At 45.6% G+C, this 22,877-nt stretch overlaps 1 protein-coding gene across 5 annotated transcripts in view; it reads left to right on the forward strand.

Annotated features, from left to right (window-relative positions):
* The window catches only part of tnc (tenascin C), an 85,141-nt gene that overhangs the window by 17,180 nt on the left and 45,084 nt on the right, over positions 1-22,877 (forward strand). For all 5 annotated transcript variants that reach the window (XM_062960743.1, XM_062960744.1, XM_062960745.1 and 2 more), the window contains exons 2-8: positions 8,425-8,997; positions 13,458-15,050; positions 18,947-19,210; positions 19,316-19,431; positions 19,537-19,693; positions 21,071-21,340; positions 21,690-21,875. In XM_062960743.1, the coding sequence (XP_062816813.1) occupies positions 8,535-8,997; positions 13,458-15,050; positions 18,947-19,210; positions 19,316-19,431; positions 19,537-19,693; positions 21,071-21,340; positions 21,690-21,875 (3,049 nt within the window). In that variant the 5' untranslated portion in view covers positions 8,425-8,534. The remainder of the gene's footprint in view (positions 1-8,424; positions 8,998-13,457; positions 15,051-18,946; positions 19,211-19,315; positions 19,432-19,536; positions 19,694-21,070; positions 21,341-21,689; positions 21,876-22,877) is intronic.

Below are 22,877 nucleotides of genomic sequence, written 5' to 3' on the forward strand. Positions count from 1 at the left end.
GCCCTGGGAACTCTGAGGCCGCCATCTCCAACAGAGCTCCCAACCCCCCGAATGGGCGTCGGGGTGGAAAGGCCACTGGGGCCAGGGATCGGGTCCAGTGGATTGGCAGACGAAGGCGGAGAGGAGCGGGGGATCCAGGAAGAGGAGGAGGATGTGCCGTACGACGAGGAAAGGCGAGATGAGGGGGCTACAGCAAGGCCAGTATGCGGATGGGCGGAAGAGCCGACAGCGGCGGCAGACTTTCGGGAGCCGCGCAGAATGACCACCGGAGTGGGGCGCGGCGTGTTCCAAGGAGCCGCCCGAGGAAACCTGATGCAACCCTTCCCCATGCCTCCCAGACAGCATCAACGGGCTGCAGAATGGATGCCTAGAAGGGAAGATCTCAAACTAGAATACGGAGGGGAATCAGATGAACTGAACTTTTTTCTAATTAGCATCAGAGGATACATGGAAGACAATGCACACACATTCCCCTCCGAGGCAAGCAGGGTTCGAGCCATCGGCAACACACTAAAGCGAGGAGCAGCCAGCTGGTATGTGCAGCTTCATGCCAGACGCGACCCATGCCTGAGGTCAGTGCCCCGCTTCCTCGCCGCACTGGAAAACCGGTTCAGAGACCGGCTAGAGCAATTGAGGGCTCGAGACCAGCTGAAAGGAATAAAGCAGAGGGACAAAACAGTGCCCGAGTACGCAGAGGAATTCCTTCACCTCGCGGAAAGGGTACCAGAATGGTCTGAAGTGACCAAAGTGGAGTTATTTAAAGAGGGACTGCGCCCCGAGATTTTCAGCTGGGCAGCGCACAGAGACGACCCCGAAACGCTCCAGGGATGGATTCAACTAGCGGGGCGCGTCGAATCCACCCTGGCCCAAGTAAAGCGCTTCAGGAGCGGCAGCGGCCAGCAAAGACCGGTGGCGAGGGGTCGAGGAGAAACGAGGAAGCAGGAAAGACCCGGAGGGAGGCCGGGGATTCCCTCCAGAGGAGACGACAACAAACCTAAACCGGGATGCTTTGTATGTGGGAAGACGGGCCATCGAGCAGCAGAATGCTGGGCCCGGAAGGGGGAGCCGCCAAAAGCCCCAAAGCCCAAGCCAGCAACCGGGAGGCGCGCGGAAGAGGAGGTGCAGGCCCCAGAATCTTCAGAAAAACTGGTGAGTCGGGACAACCGCATGATAGTAGTGCCCATCTGCCTCTCAGGGCTAGAAAATCGGGCCACCTGCAAGGCATTTGTGGATTGTGGGTGTTCTAGAAATATTATAACCCCGGAGTTAGCAGGAGCGCTGAAATGCCAGCAGATGGCGCTTGACTCCCCAATTGCATTTTCGCAGCTAGATGGATCAGTCGCTGCTGGGGAAGTATCTACAAAGGAAATACGAGGAATCCCATGTAAAATAGGCAAATGGGAAGGAAGAATATCCTTTGTGATAGCCCCTATTGCCACATACCACGTAATATTAGGGATACCATGGCTCGAACAGGCAAATCCTGAAGTAGATTGGAGAGGAAAAAGCCTAGCATTCAAAGAACAGCAGATGCAATGGGAGATAAGCAAAATTGCAGAAGAGGAGGACGAGGAAGATGAAGCGGGGGAAATAGACCCACAGCTATTGCCACCTGAATACAGGGACTTTGTGGATGTTTTCAATCAGAAAGAGGCCAGTAAATTGCCTCCCAAAAGGAATATAGAAGTAGAAATTGAAATAACCCCAGGAGCAAACTTACCCAAACCAAAAGTGTATCCCATGTCTGTGCAGGAGAAGGAGGAATTAAGGAAATACATTGATAAAAACCTGGCGCGAGGCTTCATTAAGCCATCCAATTCTCCTCTCGGGGCCCCAGTGTTATTTAGGAGAAAGAAAGACAACTCCCTAAGATTGTGCATTGATTATCGAAATTTAAACGCAATTACTAAGGACAATAAATACCCTATGCCCTTAGTCAAGGATTTAATTACCGTATTGAAGAAAGGGAGCATATTTACTAAACTGGATTTAATTGAAGCGTATCATAAATTAAGGATCAAACCGGAGGATACTTGGAAAACTGCATTTTCCTGCGCATTCGGCCATTTTGAATACGAAATTTTGCCTTTCGGGTTAAAAAACGGAGGCGGATGCTTTATGCAGCTTATAAATGAAATACTACACCCGTTATTGTACAGAGGGGTATTCATATTTCTTGATGACATCTTGATTGTAACTGAAGATAAGGAAAAGCACGTAAAATTGGTCCGGGAAGTTTTGCAGAGACTAAGAGAAGCAAAGCTGTACGCAAAACTGTCCAAATGTGAATTCAATAAAACTCAAATTGACTTTCTGGGGTATCGGATATCTCCAGAAGGGTTAGCTATGGATCCAGCTAAAGTAGCAGATGTGAAAGAATGGGGAGTGCCTCAAACAAGGAGGCAATTACAATCATTTCTGGGGTTTGCAAATTTTTACAGACCCTTCATAAAAGGTTTCGCGCAAATAACCGCACCCCTTACAGAACTTTTAAAAACAAAAGGGAAAGGGGAGACAGCAAAAGTGAAAGCTCCTGGCGCCAAACTGAGTTGGACGCCAGAATGCCAAAAGGCATTCGAAACCTTAAAAGAATGCTTCACTGAAGGACCCATCCTAAAACACCCCGATATCAGGAACCCTTTCATAATCCATTGCGATGCCTCAGACTGTGCGTATGGGGCAGTACTATTGCAAAAAGATCAAAATGGGAACTTAAAACCCTGTGGATATTTGTCACGGAAGTTCAGCGAAACTGAAAAAAGTTGGCCAATATGGGAAAAAGAGGCATTAGCCATATTAAAAGCCTTAGAATGCTGGCGACACTTCCTCGAAGGAAGCGGAATCCCATTTGAAATTTGGTCTGACCATAAGAACCTACAGTATTTAAAGTCTCCTAGAAAATTGTCCCCCAAACAAATTAGATGGGCGCAATACTTCAGCAGGTTCGATTTCCAATTAAAGTTTTTTCAAGGGAAGCAGAACGTCTTGGCAGATGCTCTTTCACGCATGCCTCAACACGAAGGCATAACCACAGCAAAAGAGGGGACAATATTCTCTGACAAACAATGGGGCTTAGCTGTCAGGACAAGAGCGCAAACCCAAAAGGAGGACATGGCTTTTGTTGAACTCGGCGGGGAAGGAAACTGGGGAAATGAACTTAAACAGTCTTATGAAGGAGATCAATGGATCGCGTCCAACGCAGAAAAGGGGGAACAGAAGGGGGGATTTTGGTTTGTAAACAAGAAACTGTATATCCCAGCAATATTAAGGATTAAGATTCTGCATCGTTTTCACAACAACCAGAGCGCTGGTCATACAGGAATTACAAAAACAACAAAGGCAATAGTAAAACATTGTTGGTGGCCAGGAATGAGGAAGGACATAAAGAATCATGTTGTTCAATGTGATGATTGTGCCAGAAATAAATCGGGAGGAGGGAAGCCTATGGGATTGTTACAAACAGTAGCGGAACCTACCAGACCTTGGGAATGTGTAGCTATGGACTTTGTGGGAGAACTGCCGGTTAGCAAAGGACATCGTTATATTTGGACAGTATTAGACCTGTTTTCTAAACAGGCTCACTTTATAGCGCTGACGAAACTACCATCGGCTGAGAAACTAGCTGAATTGTACATAAATCATATTTACAAACTACATGGATGTCCCAGTAGAGTAGTCAGTGACAGAGGAGTACAGTTCACAGCAAAATTTTGGGAAAAATTCTTGGAAATGCTAGGAGCAGAAAGGAGTCTAAGTTCTGCTTTTCACCCCATGACAAACGGGGCGGTAGAACGTACTCAGCAAACGCTTGGGCAGTTCCTTCGAATGTACTCTAACTTGAGACAAAATGACTGGTCTAGGTGGTTGGCTTTTGCGGAACTAGCCTTTAATTCAACTATACATTCAGCAACAAATAAAACCCCCTTTGAAGTAGTTTACGGGTATGAAATACAGCCTTTACCCCAGTTGCCAAGGTGGACAGAAAATGAGGAAACAGAGGCAGGGAAGTGGAAAACGCAAATGCTAGAATGTTGGAGTCAAGTGACTGCATCCTTAAAGGAAGCACACAAAAAGTATAAAGCGTTCGCAGACAGAAAGAGGGTGGAAGGCGATAAATTAAATAAAGGAGATCTAGTGTGGTTAAGTACCCAAAACATCAAATTGGGGCTACCTTCAAGAAAACTGGGCCCCAAATATATTGGACCATTCAGAATACAGGGTGTTATCAATGAAGTGACTTTCCAGTTGGCATTGCCAAAAAGTTTAGGGAAAATACACCCAGTATTCCATCGCAGCTTACTGAAAAAGTATATGGGGACTTTGGACAAAATGGACACATAGAGTTATTGTTTGGTTTGTTTCAGAACTATGATGAAAGAAGAACCGAAGAGGAGGACGAAGAGAACGAGGGCGCCATGTCATGGAGCCAGATCCCAGGGCTGAATTTCCAAGCCCTGAATCTGACTTCATAACATAAAACAACCCTGCAAGCACCTGGCGGGAGAAGATAAAATGAGCCTGGGAACTCAGAGTTGAAAGTATAAACAATTATAATTGCTGTAGTGTGTGGGAATAGAAATCATGGTAGAAATGTGATCCAGAAGGTGGGGCTTGATGATGATATTTGCGTGTGATATTGCGTTGCATCAGAAGTGATAAAATTAGATGTATGTAAACATTAGGTCATTCTCGACTTTTCCAAAGTCATGTATTCTTCAATAAAGATTGAATTTGAGAGCAGCTATCTTTGATCTGCGTTCAGACTGATCCTTTGAAGTGAGCCTGACAGTTTCTCCCACGTCTATGGCAGGCATCCTCAGAGGTTGTGAGGTCTGTTGGAAACTAGACAATTGGGGCTTCCTATATTGTTGCCACTTCAAATCAAACTCCTTATTTATTTATTTCAAGGCAGGGTCATCTTTCCCCTTTGTGAGGCTCTCATGCCGTGAGCAGTCTTTTGAAACTTTATCCAGACCTGCCCATCATTACTTCATGTAAACAATGGGATTCATTTCCATTCATCCTCAAGCTACCTTGGCAAAGGGTCCAAGCTAAAGAGAGCTCACCCTGCCACCTCGAAGCCTTGGATAGGACGAAGAAAACTATAGGCTTTTTGATGCTCATGATACTTTTCTTTGATTACACTATGTAACAGGATTTTGTCTTGGAAAGAGAGTGGGCATGTGTGTGTGGCCCAGAAAGCATGTGCACCTGCCTGCAGCTGAACGCCTCCTCTAAAGTATGAATGAGAACTTGCCTTTGCCTCCTTGTCTTGGAAAGAGAGTGTGTGTATGGTGTGCAAGCCTAGAAAGCATGTGCGCCTGCCTACAGCTGAGTGCTTCTCCTATAGAGTACAAATAGATAAGAAGCTTCCTTAAAGTGCCTGCCTGCAGCTGAGCACCTCTCCTATAGAGTATAAATAGATAAGAAGCCTCCTTAAAGTGCCTGCCTGCCTGCCTGCAGCTGAGCGCCTCTCCTATAGAGTACAAATAGGTAAGAAGCCTCCTTAAAGTGCCTGCCTACCTGCAGCTGAGTGCCTCTCCTATAGAGTACAAATAGATAAGAAACCTCCTTAAAGTGCCTGCCTGCCTGCAGCTGAGCGCCTCTCCTATAGAGTACAAATAGATAAGAAGCTTCCTTAAAGTGCCTGCCTGCCTGCCTGCAGCTGAGCGCCTCTCCTATAGAGTACAAATAGGTAAGAAGCCTCCTTAAAGTGCCTGCCTACCTGCAGCTGAGTGCCTCTCCTATAGAGTACAAATAGATAAGAAGCCTCCTTAAAGTGCCTGCCTACCTGCAGCTGAGTGCCTCTCCTATAGAGTACAAATAGATAAGAAACCTCCTTAAAGTGCCTGCCTGCCTGCAGCTTAGCACCTCTCCTATAGAGTACAAATTGATAAGAAGCCTCCTTAAAGTGCTTGCCTGCCTGCAGCTGTGCCTCTCCTATAGAGTACAAATAGACAAGAAGCCTCCTTAAAGTGCCTGCCTGCCTATCTGCAGCTGAGCGCCTCTCCTATAAAGTACAAATAGATAAGAAACCTCCTTAAAGTGCCTGCCTGCCTGCAGCTGAGTGCCTCTCCTATAAAGTAAACAGTTTCAGTGCTTAAAATGACAGGAACGGAAGGCCAGGAAGCCCCCTGCCCATAATGGGCTGAGAGAAAACTGATTTTTCGACATCCAAGAGTGAAAATAGGTATCTGCCCTCCTTATTTTGGGAGACTCCCAAAAAATGAATCGGGGGGGGGGGGGGCACCAAAAGCCAGGACACAAAATGGGTCAAGGTTTATCCCGAAAGCACAACTCTAATAGCCACATTGTCCATGCACCAGGATTGCTTGAAGAAGCCCCTTGCAAGGAGCAAACTGTTGGCTGTACCAGACTATTTAGGATTTTTCTGGCTTTGTCTCTTGATTCTCGGCCAAATTCTCTGTCCACTTTCCTCCTTTTCCATTTAGATTCTTTTCAGGAGCTTTTTGTAAGACCACCTGGCACCTCTGCCTTTGCGAAATGCTGTGTTCCTTCAAGTCATTTTGACCCTATCATCAGGTTTTCTTGGCCAGAGAAAGAATGGCATTGTCTGGGGGAAAGAGCTCAAGAAGGCAGGGCATCCTTTTCTAGTTTGGAAGGGGCAGTGGCAGGACATCAAAACCCCTCTTCCCACTGCTGTGTCAGAAGCCATTCTCTCAACAGTTCTTTCTAAAAAGGATAATAACAATAATCACCATATTATAGACATCTCCCTCCCACCAAGTGCCAAAAGATGGCCCGCAGCCCGGGCTTTTTTGGCAGCATGTACTGCGAGTGGAGTTTCTTTGAGCTGGAGGAGCTGTTTCAAGCTGTGCCTCTCCCCTCGCCTGCAAATCTACTCTGTCTGCCACTGTGGGTTTCTATTAACCTGCTCTAATGAGCTCCCTTGCATCTCGGCAGAGCGCACATGAATGCACTGATCTCAACAGCTCCTCTGAGTTCCCACACCAAAGTCTTAGGAATCTTGAAATCTGTCAGCAATGAGAAATTGGCAGAAGTCAAACGAAGGAGCCGCAAAAGGGCCTCAGGAGTAGCCAGAACGTGGACCTATAGGAAGTCTATACGAAGTCCATAGAGGGTTGGGAAAGAAAGAAAGAGTAATGAGGGAGGAAGAGAAGGAAGGAAGAAGGGAGGGAGGGAGGGAGGGAGGGAGGGAGGGAGGGAGGGAAGGAAGGGAGGAAGGAAGGAAGGAAGGAAGGAGGGAGGGAAGGAAGGAGGGAAGGAAGGAAGGAAGGAAGGAAGGAAGGAAGGAAGGAAGGAAGGAAGGAAGGAAGGAAGGAAGGAAGGAAGGAAGGAAAGACGGAAGGGAAAAGGCATAGCTACTCAACACTTTCTTTGCCTCAGTCTTCTCCCAAAAGGAGATTGATGTTCAATCTGAGCAATATGGAGTAGACAAGGCAATCACTGAAGTGGACGAAGCAATCCATAGAGGCCAGGGAAAGAAAGAAAGAGTAACGAGGGAAGAAGAGAAGGAAGGAAGGAATGATTGACAAAAGGAAGGAAGGAAGGAAGGAAGGAAGGAAGGAAGGAAGGAAGGAAGGAAGGAAGGAGAGAAAGAGGGAAGGACTGAAGGGAAAAGGCAGAGCTGCTCAACACCTTCTTTGCCTCAGTTTTCTCCCAAAAGGAGATTGGTGTTCAACCTAAGCAATATGAAGTGGACGAGGCAATCCATAAAGGCTAGGGAAAGAAAGAAAGAAAGAAAGAAAGAAAGAAAGAAAGAAAGAAAGAAAGAAAGAAAGAAAGAAAGAAAGAAAGAAAGAGTAACGAGGGAGGAAGAGAAGGAAGGAAGGAAGGAAGGAAGGAAGGAAGGAAGGAAGGAAGGAAGGAAGGAAGGAAGGAAGGAAGGAAGGAAGGAAGGAGGGAAAAGGTAGAACTGCTCAACACCTTCTTTGCCTCAGTCTTCTCCCAAAAGGAGATTGGTGTTCAACCTGAGCAATATGGATGAGGCAATCCATAAAGTCTAAGGAAAGAAAGAAAGAGTAATGAGGGAGGAAGAGAAGGAAGGAAGGAAGGAAGGAAGGAAAGAAAGAGGGAAGGACTGAAGGGTAAAGGCAGAACTGCTCAACATCTTCTTTGCCTCAGTCTTCTCCCAAAAGGAGATTGGTGTTCAACCTGAGCAATATGAAGTGGACGAGGCAATCCATAGAGTCTAAGGAAAGAAAGAAAGAGTAATGAGGGAGGAAGAGAAGGAAGGAAGGAAAGAGGGAAGGACTGAAGGGAAAAGGCAGAGCTGCTCAACATCTTCTTTGCCTTAGTCTTCTCCCAAAAGGAGATTGGTGTTCAACCTGAGCAATATGGAGTGAATGAGGCAATCACTGGGTTCCTGTGAGGTCACTGCACTGCCACGATATTGGTTGCTCAGGGAAATAACTGATCCCAATATAATTTTAACTTTTGCAGGATCATCAAGAGGACCGAGGCCTGAGCAGCAAGAGAACTTCTCTTCTGGACTGTGAACACAAGACAACGGCGAAATTCTAAGAGGACTGTTGACAGATCTGCACCTCAACATGGGCCTCCCAACTTGGGTTTTGGCCTTGGTGGCCGTGTCTTTGTTCAATCAACATGTTAGTGGTGGACTCATCAAAAGAATCCTTCGACAGAAACGGGAAACTGGGGTCAACGTCACATTGCCCGAGGACAACCAGCCGGTGGTTTTCAACCACGTCTACAACATTAATGTCCCTGGGGGCTCCCTATGCGCCGTGGACTTAGATCCAGCAAGTGGGGACTCGGAACTCAAAGCTCATACTGAGCCAAGCAAACACTATCAGGAGCATACGTTGAATGAGGATAACCAGATAGTCTTCACGCATAGGATAAACATCCCTCGGCAGGCGTGTGGTTGTGCAGCAGCCCCTGATATCAAGGATCTCTTAAGCCGTCTTGAAGAATTGGAGGGACTGGTGTCTTCTCTGCGGGACCAGTGCACCAGCGGAGTTGGATGTTGTCCCAATGTCCAGACAGCAGAAGGTAGGACTGAGATAGACATGATTGATCTGATTCATATGTTGACATTTGTAAATGTGTTTGGAGTGCAGAACCTATTTCTCTTCGGTGGTTATGATGTCTATAACTGACCACGTCAGAGGACCACATGCTTCCCATTCCTGGTCTTCTGGGCTTTCAGACTGTGATGGACAGGGAGGGAGGAGAGAGAGGAGGGGAGAGGATGGTTAGAGAATGCCAAAGGACGGATAATGTGTACCTAATGTATGTATTTTATTTATCAATTCTTGTTAATAATATATACCCCACTTCTAAAGATATTTGTCAGAGAGCCTACCAAAACACTCAGAGTACAAAATGCATGAAACATTAAACATTTGGAGAAGGGAATCAATATTAAAACCCACTACGACTTTCTCACAGAAGTAACCCAAGTGGTATTTTTGGGAGCAGCAGAAGGATGCTGACTGTCCCAAGGCATGACAAGAAATTTTTATTGTTGGGATATTTGTTTTATTGTTTTGTTGCTGTTAAGTCCCTTTGGGGAGATGGGGCGGGGTATAAAAATAAAGTTATTATTATTATTATTATTATTATTATTATTATTATTATTATTATTATTATTAGGCAGGCCTGGTTTGAAGGCTTTTAGATGGCTGGGTGACTGATGAATATTTGTCACAAGTAAAGCAATCAACACCATTTCAAACCAAAAATCTAACATAAAATTATTTATTTATTATTATTATTATTATTATACACTTTATTTACATTCCGCTTTATCTCCCTGGAGAGACGTAGAGCGGATTACAGTTTACATATCTAAGCAAACTTTCAATGCCTTTTTACACATTGAACAGCAACATCTATATATATAAAAGAGTGATGGCATCACGGCAATTCACAAAACAACAAAACTACAGGCCCCCCAACCTCAAAATTTGACAACACAACCCATCATCCACGCCTCAAGGTTGATACAACAAAAAGAAAAGAAAAATAAAGTCCTAATTAGAGGGAGAGCAATAATTTTTTTTATCCAATTGCTGCCAGTTTAGAGGGCTAATCTCTGCCCACTTGGTTGCCTAGCAACCAAGGGACAGCCAGGATTCAGTTAGGGGACAGGCAGAGTTAGGCCTCACTTAGACTTCTTCCACAGATTATCTAATTTGCACTGGATTATATGGCAGTGTAGACTCAAGGCCCTTCAACACAGCTATATAACCCATTTATAATCTTATATTATCTGCTTTGCACTGGATTATCTTGACTCCGCACTACCATATAATCCACTTCAGTGTGCATTTTATACAGCTGTGAAGAAGGAGCCTCATATAATCCAGTTCTGAGCAGAGAATTTAAGATTATCAATATACAGTAGAGTCTCACTTATCCAACATAAACAGGCTGGCAGGATAAGTGAATATGTTGGACAATAAGAAGGGATTCAGGAAAAGCCAATTAAACATCAAATTAGGTAATCATTATACAAATTAAGCACCAAAACATCATATTATACAACAAATTTGACAGAAAAAGTAGTTCCATGCGCAGAAATGCTATGTAGTAATTACAGTAGAGTCTCACTTTTCCAACACTCGCTTATCCAACGTTCTGGATTATCCAACGCATTTTTGTAGTCAATGCTTTCAATATATTGTGATATTTTGGTGCTAAATTCATAAATACAGTAATTACTATATAGCATTACTGTGTACTGAACTACTTTTTCTGACAAATTTGTTGTCTAACATGATGTTTTGGTGCTTAATTTGTAAAATCATAACTTAATTTGATGTTTAATAGGGTTATCCTTAATTCCTCATTATCCAACATATTTGCTTATCCAACGTTCTGCCGGCCCGTTTATGTTGGATAAGTGAGACTCTACTGTATTTACAAATTTACCACTAAAATATCACAATGAATTTAAAACACTGACTACAAAAACATTGATTATGAAAAGGCAGACTGCATTGGATAATCCAGAACATTGTATAAGCGAATGTTGGATAAGTGAGATTCTTCTTTAATATGAAATAATTACTGGGATAGAATAATGCAGAACAATATAATCTCTAAAACCAGGACAGTAAATAAACAGGGGAATTCCACACAGGAAACAATCAGGGCCAGCTAACACCTCCCAACAAAGTATTCCCATCATCAAAGTCTGGAAAATCCTCTGTTTTCTCAGGGCCACAGACAGTAGGAGCACATAAAATATCGCAAACAACACCACTCTGAAAACAAGGGAATTCCAGACAGGAAACAATCAGGGCCAGCTAACACCTCCCAACAAAAAATTCACTCAGGGAGGAAACAGCCATGCTTTAAAGCTGCAAGGCCATTACATCCTAATCATTTTTCCTAATTGCAGCATTCATACTTGCCTCCAACAAACAAACAAAAAACCAATCAGAAATATTGTATATTCACAACCTTTAGGAAATAATATCCCCTGATGGCGCAGCGTGTTAAAGCGCTGAGCTGCTGAACTTCTGGACCGAAAGGCCACAGGTTTGAATTGGGGGAGCGGAGAGAGCCCCCACTGTTAGCCCCAGCTTCAGCCAACCCAGAAGTTCGAAAACATGCAAATGTGAGTGCATCAATAGGCACTGCTCCGGTGGGAAGGTAACGCTGCTCCATGCAGTCATCCCACATGACCTTGGAGGAGTCTACGGACAACGCCGGCTCTTCGGCTTAGAAATGGAGATGAGCACCAACCTTCAGAGTAAGACACGACTGGACTTAATGTCTGGGGAAAACCTTTACCCTTGACCTTAACTACCACCAATTCCTCAATACTTTATTTCCCATACCACCATACTTCGCCACAGCAACGCGTGGCCGGGCACAGCTAGTACAATACAAAGGCTTTCCATCTCCCATTTCTGGAGGCAATGCTCAACTCTGGCCATGGGGAGGTGCTCTTGTTCCATTGACTTTCTCCAATTATTGCTGGCATGTCTCCATGGGTGCCCGTTTACTTTCTCGCCGGGGTGGTACCTATTGATCTACTTGCATTACATGCTTTCGAACTGCTAAATTGGCAGAAGCTAGAGCTGAAAGTTGGGAGCTCCCCCCGACTTTGAACTTTCTCCAATCATTGCTGGCATGTCTACATGGGACGCCCGTTTATCTTCCCGCCAGAGCGGTACCTTATTGATCCACTTGCATTGGCATGTTTTCGAACTGTTAAGTTGGCAGAAGCTAGGGCTAACAGCAGGTGCTCATTCCGCTCCCCGGATTTGAACCTGTGGCCTTTCAGTCCATAAGTCCAGCAGCTCAATGCTTTATCATGCTGCAACACACTTTAAATTTGAGAGTGACAAAAATGGTCAAAGATATGGAAACCATGCTCTGGTGATTCCCAAAGTGGGCGCTACTGCTCCCTGATGGGCGCTGCAGTGATCCAGGGGGGTGGTGATGGCCACAGTTGCTTTTGGGGGCGGGGCCAGGGGAGGGGCGGGGCCTCTTCCCAAATGCCGGAGACAGGGCTGAGCCCTGAGGCATCTGTTAGGACATAGGGGGTGGAGCTAGAGGAGTGGGCGTGGCTTCTTCCCAAGAGCCTAAGACAGGGCTGAGAATCTATACCTTTCCTGAGGTGCTTGTTGGGACACAGAGGGTGGAGCTACGGAAGGGGGCGGGGCCTCCTTCCAAGAGCCCAAGATAGGGCTGAGCCTCTATATCTCTCCTGAGAGTCCTTTTAGGACTAAAGGGTGCAGCTAGGGGTGGGGGCGGGGCCTCTTCCCAAGAGCCCGAGACAGGGCTGAGAATCTATACCTTTCCTGAGGCACTTGTTGGGACACAGAGGGTGGAGCTAGGGAAGGGGGCGGGGCCTCCTTCCAAAAGCCTGAGACAGGGCTGAGCCTCTATACTTTTCCTGAGAGGCCTTTTAGGACTAAAGGGTGGGGCTAGGGGTGGGGCCTCTTCCCTAGAGCCTCTGTATACCTCCCCTGAGGCGCTTGGTAGAACACGGGTGCGGGGTATAGAGGTTCAGGCCCCTCAGGCACTTAGGAAGAGCCCCGCCCCCTCCTCTAGACACCACAGGACAGGGATAGAAGCTCAGCCCTGCCTCAGAGCTTGTAACTCCGCCCATCCCAGTCCTAGCTCCATATTTGTGGCCCCGCCCACCTCCCCCTCCTTCTCCCAGCCCTGCATCTTGGACTAGGGGAGAGGCTCAGCCCCGCCCTCTTGAGCAGGAGCCACACCCACCCCTCTAAACCATGCCCCCCTTTCTAGGGGGCGCTGAGTAATATATTTTCTGGAAAGGGGGCAGCAGGCCAAATACGTTTGGGAACCACTGCTCTAGGTGGAGCTGGATATGTTTAGTCTAGGGAAGAGATGTTTAAGAGGGGACATAGCAGCCATGATTAAATATTTGAAAAGATGTTATATTAAAGATGGAGTCATCTGGGGCTGTGTCTCTGTTAGCTCCCGCACATTGGGACTAGCGTGCTTTGTTTTTCTCTTTTGTCCAGGTCTCCTTGATGCCAAACCCTACTGCAGTGGGCGAGGAAACTACAGCAATGATATCTGTGGCTGCGTCTGTGAAGCTGGCTGGAAAGGACCCAACTGCTCCGAACCAGAATGTCCCTCGAATTGCAATGGCAGGGGGCTGTGTGTCAATGGGAAGTGTGTTTGTGATGAAGGCTACACTGGAGAGGACTGTGGGCAGAGAACGTGTCCGGGGGATTGCAACGACCAAGGGAAATGCGTTGATGGCCGGTGCGTTTGCTTCGACAGCTATGGCGGCGAGGACTGTAGCCTGGAGATCTGCCTGGTGCCCTGCAGTGCGCATGGGAAGTGCGTGAATGGGCAGTGCATCTGTGATGAAGGCTTCAGCGGGGCGGACTGCAGCCAGCCCTTGTGCCTCAACAATTGCAACAATCGAGGACGGTGTGTGGAAGAGGAGTGTGTGTGCGATGAAGGCTATACCGGCGACGACTGCAGCGAACTCATCTGTCCCAACGATTGTTACGACCGAGGGCGTTGCATCAACGGGACCTGCTACTGCGAAATGGGGTTCACTGGAGAAGACTGCGGGGACGTTGCCTGCCCCAACAACTGCAATGGCAATGGGCGCTGCGATAACGGGGTGTGCGTCTGTTTTGAAGGCTTCGTCGGAGATCACTGTAGTGACCGGAGTTGTCCCAAGGATTGCAACAAGCGCGGGCGTTGTATTAATGGGCAGTGCATCTGCAGTGAAGGGTTCTTGGGCCTCGACTGTAGTGAGGTGAGGTGTCCCAAGGATTGCAACAACCAGGGGCGTTGTGTCAACGGCCAATGCATATGTGATGAGAGGTTCATGGGGGAGGATTGCAGCGAGCTGAGGTGCTGGAACGATTGCAACCATCGGGGCCGGTGCATCAACGGGCAGTGCGAATGCAACGAGGGTTTCATGGGGGACGACTGCAGCGAACTGAAGTGTCCCAATGACTGCCACAACCGGGGCCGATGCATCAACGGGCAGTGTGTGTGCAACGAGGGCTTTGTGGGAGAGGACTGTGGGCAGGTGCGGTGTTCCAATGACTGCCACAACCGGGGACGCTGTGTGGATGGCAAATGTGTGTGTGATGACGCCTTCATGGGCATCGATTGTGGCGAACTCCGGTGTCCCAACGACTGCAACGGCCACGGCGCCTGTATCAACGGCCAGTGTGTTTGCGATGAAGGTTTCACAGGCGAAGACTGTGCAGAACGGACCTGTCCCAATGACTGCAACCGGCGCGGCTTGTGCGTCAACGGCACGTGCATTTGCAACCAAGAGTTTGTAGGTGTCGACTGCGGAGAACTGGCTTGCATCAACAACTGCAATAACCGAGGCCGTTGTGTGAATGGGCTGTGCGTGTGTGACGAAGGTTTCATCGGTGTGGACTGTAGCCAACGACAGTGTCCCAGAGACTGCACCAACCGTGGCCAGTGTGTCAATGGCGTGTGCATATGTCATGAAGGATACCAAGGGATTGACTGCAGTGAACAGTCTTGTCCCAACAACTGCAACGATCTGGGTCGCTGCGTCAACGGGCATTGCTTCTGCGATGAAGGCTATGTCGGGGACGACTGTTCTGACGGTAAGCTCTACTCAAAATCTGAGCTCAAATCTTTGTGTAAAAATTGATGAAATTCTACATCACATAACTTTGCAAATATGTAACTATGCCACAAAAATGGGTGCATTTCTGTCCAATTGCAAGAACGTTATGCATATTGGCTGCTCCTGATGAACAATCATGCATTTTGGCCACTTGCAATGTGCATTGGGCACATTGAATACAGTAGAGTCTCACTTATCCAACATAAACGGGCCGGCAGAATGTTGGATAAGCGAATATTTATTTATTTATTTATTTACAACATTTATATTCCGCCCTTCTCACCCCGAAGGGGACTCAGGGCGGATCACATCTATATATATAAAATTATAAAGTTGTTTGCGCAGTGACTATAACAACAAAACTGAACATCCCAGAAATACGAAATTTGGCAACACAATGCAAAAGGCTTGCCTCCAGGTTACAACAACACAACCACACCACAAAACCACAATCCGGACCCACAAAACTCACAACAACGCATCATGCGATAACAACACAACTAAACACCCCAGAAATACAAAACTTGGCAACACAATGCAAAAGCCTTGCCTCCCAGTTGTAACAACACAACCACACCACAAAACCACACAGGACCCACAAAACTCACAACAACGCATTGTGACTATAACAACACAACTAAACGCCCCAGAAATACAAAACTTGGCAACACAACGCAAAAGCCTTCCCTCCAGGTTGTAACAACACAACCACACCACAAAACCACAATCCGGACCCATAAAACTCACAACAATGCATCGTGACTATAACAACACAACTAAACACCCCAGAAATACGAAACTTGGCACACAACTAAACACCCCAGAAATATAAAACTTGACAACACAACGCAAAAGCCTTGCCTCCCGGTTGTAACAACACAACCACACCACAAAACCACAATCTGGACCCACAAAATTCACAACAACGCATCGTGACTATAACACAACTAAACGCCCCAGAAATACAAAATTTGACAACACAACGCAAAAGCCTTGCCTCCCAGTTGTAAGAACACAACCACAACACAAAACCACAATCCGGACCCACAAAACTCACAACAACGCGTCATGACTATAACTACACAACTAAACGCCCCAGAAACACAAAACTTGGCAAAACAATGCAAAAGCCTTGCCTCCCAGTTGTAACAACATTACCACACCACACACCCACACTGGACCCACAAAACTCACAACAACGCATCATGACTATAACAAGACAACTAAATGCCCCAGAAATATGAAACTTGGCAACAACATAAAAGCATTCTCTCCCGATTGTAACAACACAACCACACCACAAAACCACAATCCGGACCCACAAAACTCACAACAACGCATTGTGACTATAACAAATACAAAATTTGACAACACAACTCACCCACCTCCCCAATCACTACATTCACACTTGGCCTCCAAAAAAACAATTACAATAATAACAATGACAACCACAAAAGCAACGAGAATCAACACCATCACAGGCAAGAAACAGCCAGGCACTGAGGCTGAGAGGCCAGTCAGTGCTACACTGGGCCTCCAAAAAACAATACAGTAGCATCTAACTTATCCAACCTTCATGACCACAACAAAAACAATAATAATAAACACCTACACAGGCAAAACAAAAAAAGGACTATTGTACCACAATAAAAATATAAACCACACTCAGCAGAAACAGACATTACAACTAACAACAAACCAAAGAGAACAGGGATCTCAACCAATTATCAATCAACACAAAAATTGAAGAAGGTAACAGACTTCAAATACTACTACTAATGTGAGTATAAAGAAGGGTGGAGGTCACAGCATAAATACAACCTAATGTAGACTGACCAACACCACCAGACTGAGCCACAGCAACGCGTGGCCGGGCACAGCTAGTCTATATATATAAAAGGGTAATGAAATTTCAGCCTAGGACAAAACAACAAAACTACACATCTCAGAAACACTAAACTTGGCAGCACAACCCCTCATCCATGCCTCTACGTTCATACAACAAAAAGAAAAGAAAAATAAAGTCCTAATTAGAGGGAGAGAAATAATTGTTTTTAGCCAATTGCTGCCAGTTAGAAGGCTAAGCTCCGCCCACTTGGTCTCCTAGCAACCCACTCAGCCCAGGGGACAGGCAGAGTTAGGCCTCACTTAGGCCTCTTCCACACTGCCTATAAAATACAGATTATCTGATTTTAACTGGATTATATGGCAGTGCAGACTCAAGGCCCTTCCACACAGCTATATAACCCATTTATAATCTTATATTATCTGCTTTGAACTGGATTATATTGACTCCACACTGCCATATAATCCACTTCAGTATGCATTTTATACAGCTGTGTAGAAGGGGCCTCATATGATCCAGTTCTAAGCAGATAATGTAAGATACTTTATTTCCCATACCACCATACTTCGCCACAGCAACGTGTGGCCAGGCACAGCTAGTTACACATATAGGCAAACATTCAATGCCTTTTAACATAGAACAAACATAGGCTCCAAGCGGGCCTCGAACTCATGAGTGATTCATTGCAGTGATTCATTGCAGCTGTTCTCCAGCCTGCGCCACAGCCTGAGCCCATATGGATAATAAGGAGGGATTAAGGAAAAGCCTATTAAACATCAAATTAGGTTGTGATTTTACAAATTAAGCACCAAAACATCATGTTATACAACAAATTTGACAGAAAAAGTAGTTCACTATGCAGTAATGCTACGTAGTAATTAATGTATTTACGAATTTATCACCAAAATATCACGATGTATTGAAAACATTGCGATGTATTGAAAAATGTGTTGGATAATCCAGAACATTGGATAAGCGAGTGTTGGATAAGTGAGACTCTACTGTACTTGTGATGTGGCTCAGGCAATTCCTAGCTGTTGTCTGGATGGGAATTTCACATCGAGGCCGCGGTGCCATGGCACCCATATGTCACAGCAGCATCTAGGTGAATATAGACATTGCCAAATGGCTCAATTTTATTTCTTACACATATCACTCCAAACTGTGCTCCTCAAGAACTAAAATATGGTCTGTGGCCTCACCGTTACTAGACCGTTGCAACGATAGTGACTAGTCTGGCAAGACCCTCTTATAGTGCCGAGAAAATGGGGATGTCAGGAGGGGAGAGGCTGACTAGACACGAAAGATGCGTCAACAAGCCTCCTGACTGCTGCTTCTCTTCCTCCCTTTCTCTGAGCGGAGCCGTTCCAAGTGGCACCTGGAAGCTTGGGCACGATATTTTCATTTTAAGGCTGTTCTGAGGGTGATTTAGGGTGCTGATTCAGAAAATTGCATTGGATAGACCACATCAGCTCTAGATTATTAAATGTGGTTTTCTGTGGGTGAGCAGATAGTGACTATTGGATGGAGTATGTTTTGTACTAGAGACCAAAGTTGATGGGATCTATCCAATTCAGTTTTCTGAATCAACACTCCAAATAACCAAACTGAATCAAAAGTTGACCAAAAACTGATTTGTAACCCTTTTATTTATTTATTTTATTTATTTACAGCATTTATATTCCGCCCTTCTCACCCCGACGGGGACTCAGGGCGGATCACATTACACATATAGGCAAACATTCAATGCCTTTTTAACATAGGACAAAGACAAACAACATAGCTCCGAGCGGGCCTCAAACTCATGACCTCCTGGTCAGAGTGATTGATTGCAGTTAATTGCAGCTGGTTTGCTCTCCCGTCTGCACCACAGCCCCGGGCCTTTTGGCACTAATGTTGGAGAGTGGTCCCTGGTCCAAGTAGTCCCTGGTCAAAAAAAAGGTTGGGAACCACTGCTTTAGACTTTCTGTTGCTAAATCTTATTAAAACTAGAGCTTCAAGTACATGTGTGTGTGTCTCTTTGCTAGTATCGCCTCCAAAGGATCTGAAAGTTGTAGACGTGACAGATAAGACAGTCAACTTGGAATGGAAGAATGAGAACGTTGTCACCGAGTACCTCATAACTTACATCCCTACCGGCATCGGTGGCTTAGAAATGCAGTTCAGGGTGCCTGGAAACAAGTCATCAACCACCATCCGGGAGCTGGAACCTGGTGTGGAATATTTCATCCGTGTCTTCGCGGTCCTCAAGAATAAGAAGAGCATCCCCATCAGTGCTCGAGTTGCTACTTGTGAGTATCTTAATTAAGGATGGAAATTATTCATTATCAGTTCGAAAGATAGTTATCTGCTTCAACTCTAGCTCCATGTCCCTTCTTTGTGCTTGTGCATCTCAGATTTGCCTGCACCCGATGGCTTGAAGTTCAAATCTGTCAAAGAGACATCAGTAGATGTGGAGTGGGACCCCGTGGACTTCCCATTCAGTGGATGGTTGATTGAGTTCAACAACCTGGTAGGGATCTCAAAACACGAGCTTTCTGCAGTCTCATGGAAGTTCTTGGTTCTATTTCTATGTCATCAAATCCCATTGATTTCTTTTTAAACCCTTGCATTGCAGAAAGAAGAAGACAACGGAGCAATAAGAAGCAGTTTAGAAAGTCCAAGGACGTCCTACATGCAAATTGGCCTGGCTCCAGGGCAGCAATACAACGTGTCGCTTTATGTAGTGAAGAATCAAACCAGGGGACCTGGTCTCTCCAAAATAGTGACAACAAGTAAGTCATCATTGGATGTCACAAGACTATGTCAACCAACTATACATTCACTTAAAGTGTCTGTAATGACAATCAGAACCAATCACTACAATCATCCAAGGGCTTCTGATCACCCAGAGGTTTAGTTAATCTGATTCTAGATACTGGAATCAATTATTGTTTTTGATCCCATGATTTTATTTTACATATAGGAAATATGAGAAATATTCATTTAATTATGATACCACCTTGCACTATTTTCTTACATTTAATAAAAAGAGCACATTGAAGCTCAGTCCATATAAATTAAGACTGATGTCAGGTCAGAGGATGTGGACTAATTTCCAAAAAGGAATGTGGGGTTGGTCAACAAAGGCCACCATTGTTGTCCAGCGATGGCCACCATTGTTGACCAGCAACGGCCACCATTGTTGACCAACTCAGCCACCATTATTGACCAACAGCAGCCAACATTGTTGACCAGCAACGGACACCATTGTTGACCAGCAACGGCCACCATTGTTGACCAGCAACAGCCACCATTGTTTACCAATTCAGCCACCATTGTTGACCAATGATGGCCACCATTGTTGACCAGCAATGGCCATCATGTTGACCAGCAATGGCCACCATTGTTGACTGGCAATGGCCACCATGTTGACCAGCAACTACCACCATTGTTGGCCAGAAACTGCCACCATTATTGACCAGCAATGGCCATCGTGTTGACCAGCAATGAACACCATTGTTGACCAGCAACAGCCATCATTGTTGACCAGCAACAACCACCATTGTTTACCAATTCAGCCACCATTGTTGACCAACGATGGCCACCATTGTTGACCAGCAATGGCCATCATGTTGACCAGCAATGGCCACCATTGTTGACTAGCAATGGCCACCATGTTGACCAGCAATGGCCCCCATTGTTGGCCAGCAACTGCCACCATTGTTGACCAGCAACGCCCACCACTGTTGACCAGCAACGCCCACCATTGTTGACCAACAGCCTGGAAAACTCACAGCAACCCAATGGCTACAATCTTGCATCATCAATGTAACTATGATTATGAAGCTCTGTTGTTGGACTTATTTTACTGATTTTCTCCATCCAGCTCCTACCTTGGGACCATGATGGTTTTCAGTGGGAGCAAAAGAACCTTTCCAGTTCTGATATCAAATTCCAGTGGTGGCTTACATCTCTGGAGTCGAAACAGTGGTGAATCTTTTCTGGGTTTGACCCAAACTTTCTGAATAGCTCCATATCAAGGTGTAACTAAAACATGGAGTCAACTCACCATCCACGCTGACATGAAAGCCCAAGCCAGAACTTGGTAGACTCTTGGATTTTGTCTCACAAATTTTACAATCCCATCTTGACCTTCCTTTTGCTTTTAGGACTTGATGCTCCAAGCCAGATTGAGGCCAAGGATGTTACAGACACCACAGCCTTGATCACATGGTTCAAACCGTTGGCTGAGATCGATGGTGTTGAGTTGACTTATGGGCCGAAGAGTTCTCCAGGGGACCGGACATCGATTGATCTCTCAGAGGACGAAAGCCAGTTCTCCATTGGAAACCTGAAGCCACACACAGAATATGAAGTGACGTTGACGTCCCGACGAGGGGATATGGAGAGTGATCCTGTGACAGAAACCTTTGTCACAGGTAAATATTGAGATGTATCAGTTTTTGCAAGAAATGAATAAGTATTGAAATAATATCCAAATTCACATAGAGTTTTGTGGATATTACAAAAATGGTAGGTGTGTGAGAAATGGATATAGATGGGACATAGATCAGTAGTGTCCAACCTTTGGTCCTTCAGGTGTTTTGGACTTCTGCTCCCATACTTATTGACCATTGGACAAGCTGGCCAGAGCTTCTGGGAGTTGGAGTCCCAAACATCTGGAGGACCAAAGGTTGGACATCATTCACATAGAAGGATTAATTCCCCAATAAACTTCAAATTTACTATCAAAAATCTCACATTGTTTCCACCCAACACTTTATGTAGATCTGGACGCTCCAAGAAATCTGAAACGCCTCTCCCAGACAGACAACACCATCACCCTGGAGTGGAAGAACAGTGAGGCAACACCTGAAATGTATAGGATCAAATATGCCCCCATTTCTGGAGGAGATCATATTGAAGTCACCGTGCCCAGAAGCAACCAAGCCACCACCAAAGCTACACTCACAGGTATGGTTCTTCAGAAACTCCTTTTGAAGCCAATCACTCAAATCTTGCTGTTGACCTCAACTAGAGAAGACCCTCCAGACCAATGGGGCTCACTTACATGTGAACTCACCATTCAATAAATCTAAATCTACTGGATTTAGGACAAATCTGTAGGATTCAGGCAAAGGTCTTTTTATGTCTTTAGGACGTGTATACCTTCAGATAACTGAAACAACACCTGCATGTTGTTTTTGTTGTTGTTGTTGTTGTTGTTGTTCTGCCCTTCTCCCTGCAGAGACTCAGAGTGGACTACAATATATTAAGCAGACACAGGCAAACATTCAATACCTTGTTAAAATCACATAGAATGAGACACACAACACAAACATAGGCAAAGGCTTCTCCTTTCATTTCCGGCTTCTGGAGGCGGTGATCATCTCTAGCTCTGGAGGAGGTGCTCTTCTCCATTTTCAAGCCGAGGAGCCTGTGTTGTCACCTCCTAGTCATGTAGCTGGCATGACTGCTTGGAGTGTCTTTTTGCCTTTTCCCGCCAAAGCGGTACCTATTTATCTACCCACATTGGCATATTTTTGAACTGCTAGGTTGGCAGGAGCTAGACCTCACCCCATTCCGCGTTTTCAAATTGCCAGCCTTCAGGTCATGTCATGATCTCCAATCTTTGACATCTCTGGTTGGCTGACAAAGAACAGATGTCAGCCATAAAAAGGACCAGCCATAAAATCTCAATTACCCTCTGGTATGTGAGAGCCCCTATATAAATGGGCCAAAGAGAAGGTTCTGGTATTCTGTACAATAAAACCTGTTGGAATCTACCAGCGTATGTCTTGGTGCTTTTTCTGGTGAAAGACTGACCCACAGCACAACTGGGAGAAGAGAACCCAACAGGTCAGCAGTTCAGCATCACAAGGGTTTAACCCATTGTGCCACTGTGGCCCCTTATATGACCATTATGATGAAATGATGTGTAACGGACTCTCATTTTGTTAATCAAGGAATGGTTGT

This window comes from Anolis carolinensis, unplaced genomic scaffold (assembly GCF_035594765.1).
Source record: "Anolis carolinensis isolate JA03-04 unplaced genomic scaffold, rAnoCar3.1.pri scaffold_7, whole genome shotgun sequence".
In the NCBI taxonomy this organism is placed as follows: domain Eukaryota; kingdom Metazoa; phylum Chordata; class Lepidosauria; order Squamata; family Dactyloidae; genus Anolis; species Anolis carolinensis.